Here is a 6018-nt window from a genome sequence, read left to right on the forward strand (position 1 = left end):
CTAAAACTCTGAATCCCAGCCTGTAAGAGGCTTTATGAATTTAACATGCGTGTGGTAAAAGGGCGTAGCGAGTCAACAGCTGGAAAGAGGAGGAACATCTCTTCATGGATGAGTACTCGGCTACAGACCACTCAGTCATACTAACACAACAGGGCGATGCAAAAACTAAAAAGAATACAAGTTTCCATGAGAACATCAGCGGGCCGTCTTTCTTATGTGAAATGACAGCGGCCCGCCTCTGCTCTCCTACAGAGACATTAAAGGACGTAAAACACCAAAAACACTTCCTTAAAAGTTCAAGAGCAGACAGCGTCCTGAAAGGGGTGATCCAGTGGGGTCCGGCCCCACTCTTTGCTTTACAGGCTGCATTTCATTCCCAGTCCATGCCTGTGCTGGCTGCTACAGAGGCAGAGCTTCACCAATTTATCTCCATGTTGTAATGGCTGGCGGCCTTCTGTTTGTCCCGGCTTTATTTAATGTAGAACTGGTCCCGCCACCTGTGTTAGCAGACCTGAGCAGCAGCCGAGTATGTTGCCGGCTGATGCTAGCTGCTCCCACTTTCAGAGGATGGATTAGGTGTGTGTGCTGCGATAAGAGATGGCTCGGTGGCTGCCAGCTGTCACAGCAGCAGTCTGACACTCCTCTGTTCTCAAGGTCTACTTACCCACGTATAAGCCACCGTGATTTATTATTCATTACACCATGCAACACCGATTTATTCTTCTGGCACTTTCAAATTCTCTAAATATTGCTGGCTTCCACAGCGTACGGTAGAAGTCTTATTGCTGCTAAAGAGAGAAGGACGGACGGATGTCAGAGGAGTGTGTTGGGTGTTGCAAAGAATTATGATCCTTTGAGGATCTCCATCTCCATTATCATCACGATCATGACCAGCATCCTTATCAAGTGTGTGCATTGTGCAGTACTTTCCATGTGAGAGGGTCTGTTTTAAGCAGGGAAACAGAATACAAGATGGCAGAAAAGCTAGCATCGGCTGAAACAAACAGAACATGGCTGAGTCCCCTAATCAAAGGGCTAGCTGCTGTGGGTTGCTCAGAGCATCCACCGATCACATCCATTCAGTTCATCCACAGAGCTCCGACATGTAGAAAACAGGACCATCACGGGTCACACACAGGTCAGGATTTAGCTTACATTAAGGTACAGACTTAAACCTGCATTGGTGTTTAACCACTTATGGGCCACGCAAAAGGCTGTGAACAAACTGACATAAAAGCTGTGTTGGAAACAGTTCTCCATCCCAGAAATAGCACACTATATAGTGTGGAGGCCATTTTGTATGGCTGTTCGGAATCTCAGCGGCTTTGTTAAAACAAAGAAAGAGGACGGTGACTGACATAAGGCCGGAATGAGGATGAGATGAATGGATGCAATGTGTGTGTGTGTTCTAATTAAGCCTTGAACTAAGATAATTCATCTTAAAATAGATAACTAAATTACAAATACAAATGTGCTGTACAGGTTTGCAGATCCCACTAATTCCCCGTCCTATGGCTGCATGTGCTTTGAGAGAATTTGCCCACTCAGAGTTGCCGTTATTAAAGATGTGAGCAGCGTGCAGGCGAGCAAAGGGGCGTTTTTCATCCCTAACTCTCAAATCAGATCAGAGGAGGCTCCAATTAGGAAGGAGCTCTAGGGTGCTAAGGTGTCAGCCTCGGTGGATTAGTCTTATAGCTGAAGCAATTTACGCGTACAATCGGTGATGAAGAGGCTATTTACTTCTGCGGAGCTGTTTTTAAGAGCTTATTTTCAACTTTCAACTTCAACAGATGAAAACTCACAGATTCTCTAGTCTGAAGATACACACAAGCTGTGCTCAGCACCTGTGGCAGCGGGAACTGGAACGGTTCTTACCTGTACAGCCACCACAGACAGCACCTCCACTGAGATCCTGTTAAACTCGTCAAAGCAGCCCCATGCCCCCGTCTGAGCCAGGCCTTTGTAGATGTCCCCACAGGACTGGTGGACACAGAGAGAGAGAGACAGTTATTTAGATGACCACTGCGGGACAGGAAGTCAGTGAGACAGGCTCACAGTGGACGCCCTGTCCCGCTGACTGATTAGACAGAAGATATAAGAGAAACATTGATGGCAGTCAAAACAACAGGATGGGAGTAGGCGTAGAATAACTGGATGATGCTCATACACACAAAAAGGTGTTAAAGACAAAAAGAGAAAGGCCAAAATGTCTACCACCCACACTTTAGTTTTCCCCAACATCCACCTGAGAGCAGGTGAACAGCTGGACCACGATGAGGCTCGCAGCTGACTTCTCTCTCCAATTACAGGGCAGAGGAAACCTTCTCTGACGCAAACCGGAGCTGACCGCTAGATTGATGTTGTGTGTGTGTGTGTGTGCGTGTGTGTGCGTGTGTGTGTGTGTGTGTGTGTTTTAGGTGGTGCAGCTGGAGGAGCTGCTGGCCGTTATTATTTCTGTGTGTGCATAACTGAATATGAGTAAGAGTGCAGGGCTCTGTGTTCCCCCTGGAGTACATTAGCACTTCTCTCTGACACCTTTCTGCGGAGTGTATGGCCGGGGGGGCTGCACGCCTCTGTACTGTAATGATGCCCCTGTCTGGGGGAAGCAGCAGAAAGCTGGATCACAAGATTATGTTTATGTCTCCCCTGAGCAGTCTATATGCAGAAAGTGAGTGTGTAAGAGTACACAGGAGCGCATACTAAAGAGAGGTGGAGGAGGCATTTTGAAAAGAATTAGTTAAGAAATAACAATCTGGGTTTAACTCTTTAAGAAGGAAGCAGGCACGAAGAAGATGAAAAGAAGAAAAGATGAAAAGAGAAGGGCATACAGGTGGGTTGACAACTGTAATAACAAATGGATCCCATATCACTGACAAAGTGGAAAAGAAACAAGCACACTGTGACCTGCTGCCAATGAATGCTTGTCACCTTATAGTCCATCTGCTCAGAGCAGTTGAATACATAGACCATGATTCCAAGGGCTCGGCCCAGGTCTTTGGTAGTCTCAGTCTTCCCCGTGCCTGCAGGCCCTGCCGGAGCTCCACTCATGGTCAGGTGGAGCGACTGGGTCAGGGTGATGTAGCATCTAGACACAGAGAAGAGACACGTACATGCATCACTGATGAGGACCGGAGCCCGACTGCCACTGGCTGCTCTTCCATTCATAAAGATCCTTTTATTCATCCAGTGAGCAGCTGGACTACGCTAACATGTTAGCTCATCGCTTAGCAAAACAAGTGCACTTTGACCTTTTCCACCTAAAATGTTCCACGTGAATAATTATCTACTGTATATACAGGGTGTGATTTGTGAAAACAGAGGGAAACAAAACATACAAGAAGGAAATCCCCCTTCCAATACCACCTAGGATATAGAGCCACTCTGATTAATGAACTGAATATTCAATGGGAAACAATCTCAAAATGAAATATCACAACACGGTGTCAACATTACACAGAGAGCAGAGAAAACGTAATACTTAGACCCAGGAAACGCTTGTTCGTTCCTCGGAGGGTTTCAATCACAATCAGTAGATAACTTTTATAAATTAACTCAAACTGTCGCTATATCCTGACAGTCATACATGAAGGGGATCCTGTTCCTCCTCCTGGTGCTCCTAATGGCATCGGACCAATCAGAGCCCAGGGTCTCTAGCACAGTGTCAACTACTGCTGATGACCTCCTCTCAGAAAGATGGGCTTGGTTTTGGCTCGACTTGGTCACAAACCTTTAAAACGTTGACGATCTGATTCTGTAGTACTGTCAGGAGATAGGGACAGTTGGAACAAATCAGATTTTTTATGTTGTTGCTGTATTTTGTTTGTTTAGTCCATACACAAACATACACAACTTATGGTTTTGAAGGAGTTTATTTTCAGCCTGGCAACAACACTCCAGGAGGTCGAGCGCCCAGATGTTGGATGCCTCATTATCCTAATTATCACCATAATCAGGGAGCACATATTATCGGTTAATAAACCACACTCTTTGCCAAGTGAGTTGGAAGTAATTACCCCCCCCCCCCCCCCCCCCCCCCCCCCCCCCCCCCCCCCCCCCAGCCTCAGTTAGCTAGTGAAGTAGGGCTAGTGAAGTATGAAGGAGGGCTTGTACCTGTTACTCTTAATCACAGAGAATCTGAACCTAGAACCAGAGGGCAACACCTAAACTCAGAGTTAGGGGGTGGGCACCGTCAGACTGGTTCGAACAGCAGCAGAATGCAACTGGAACTAATGGATGAAGAACCCTGAAACAGCATGGCACCAACTGGTAGAACATATGCTGGATGGGGGACACTGTGGGTTTTCTACCTAAGTGTACTTCCCAGAGTCATTATTGTTCTACTTCACTACCACATAATCAAATAAATATGGGAGGACAACAATCTATGATTAATTATCTACAGTTCTGTGTGTGAGAAATCCCACTTCTCCAAAGTAAAGTGATATATTATAGTCCCAGATAGGCCTCACTTTAAAATGATTTGTATGTTCTCAGCTCTCCGTTCGGCTCCCCCCTCCAGATCCAGAATGACTTTATGGTTTCATTTCTACAGCAGCATTTAGAAAACTGCAAACAGCCGTAAACAGTGCAAATGACACAGTCTTATTACTAGCACAGACAGTCATCCATCATTGTGCATAACCTCATTATATGATAATAGAATCTGCTCCTGTGCTTTGATTATCACGCAGGCTGATTAGCAACACCAGTGACAGAAGCCGTCAGGACTAACAAGCAGCGGGCCCGTCTCGTATCAGTAAAAACCAGCAGCCCCATGGACGTGAACCGATGGAGACAATCAGGACTTTATTGATCAGGGCAATAAACACAATGCTTTGCCTTGAATATTAAATATTAAGCAATGATTTTAATGAGCTGCTGGTTAATAGATGATGTATGCAAGGGGATAATATTGGAAAGCATAACAAGAGACAGAAGCTCACAGAAGACAAATGATCCCATCTGTCTACGGTGTATCATCCCGATATCAGCGCCAACAGGCTCGATGGGCCAAACACCTCACATCAGTCGTGTCCCAGTAGGCCTGGAACAATAAATGTCTAACTGTCCATTTTTTTCAAATATCGCGGTTTCTTTGTTTAACCCCAATTAATTGCTATCATTAGCTAGGTTCCTAAGGGGAATGTAGTTGTGGATTTTGGTTAGCTCTGCCAAATTGTAACACTAGTACTGTGGTTGTTGAAAAAGTGTCTGTTTGCAGGAGGCCGATAATTGGCTGTGGTTTTCCTGCTTGAAGAATTCATCAAAACCAAAATGTACCCCAAAAGGATTCCAGAAGGACCCCGACCCACTTCATATGCAACTCCACTGGATAGCCTACTGCTGACTTCCAGTCTACGTCTACATCAGAGGAAGACATTGTACTACTACAGTTACCTGATTCATAATGTAATCACAAATTATCACAATCAAAATGTGGAGTAATCAGACATTAGCCATTTGGACTCATGGCAGGGCGCTACCCATCCGGCCCGTTAAGGGAGCTAATCAGCACCTATCTGCCTTAATCAACCACCAGAACCGGAGCCAGTGGCCTACAGAGACCAGCTCAGCTTCAGCCTGTTTGTGTGTGTGTGTGTGTGTGCGGAGAGAGAGAGAGAGGGGAAGAGAGAGGGGAAGAGAGAGGGAGCGAGAGAAATAGAGGGATGGAGAGAGAGAGAGAAGGAAGAGAGAGAGAGAGAGAGAGAGAGAGAGAGGGAGGGAGAGAGAGAGAGAAGGAAGAGAGAGAGAGAGAGAGAGAGAGAGAGAGAGAGATGTGTGGTATTATGATCGTTAACTTACTCATCAGTTCAGCAGAGGTGTTTCTTTCCATCCAGGTGTAGTGGCTGACGGTTGACAGTGTAGTATGGATTTATGGATTTGATTAGCGGGAGTAATGTGATCAGTGATGTAAGTTAGCAGTAGTTAGAGTCTGATGAAGAGGGCTGTGTCTGCCTGTGGAGGAATAATCTCTGAGTTGACGTTATGTTCTGCCTCTGGTCAGAAGAGGTGACTGGA

The 6018-nt window shown here is 45.9% G+C and overlaps 1 protein-coding gene across 1 annotated transcript in view; it reads right to left on the reverse strand.

Annotated features, from left to right (window-relative positions):
* The window catches only part of LOC117937069 (dynein heavy chain 9, axonemal-like), a 114749-nt gene that overhangs the window by 77102 nt on the left and 31629 nt on the right, over nt 1-6018 (reverse strand). The window contains exons 33-34 of the mRNA XM_034860727.1: nt 2929-3085; nt 1876-1980 (exon numbers count right to left, since the gene is read on the reverse strand). Of these exons, the coding sequence (XP_034716618.1) occupies nt 1876-1980; nt 2929-3085 (262 nt within the window). The remainder of the gene's footprint in view (nt 1-1875; nt 1981-2928; nt 3086-6018) is intronic.

The sequence above is a fragment of the Etheostoma cragini genome, chromosome 21 (genome assembly GCF_013103735.1).
Source record: "Etheostoma cragini isolate CJK2018 chromosome 21, CSU_Ecrag_1.0, whole genome shotgun sequence".
Classification (NCBI taxonomy): Eukaryota; Metazoa; Chordata; class Actinopteri; order Perciformes; family Percidae; genus Etheostoma; species Etheostoma cragini.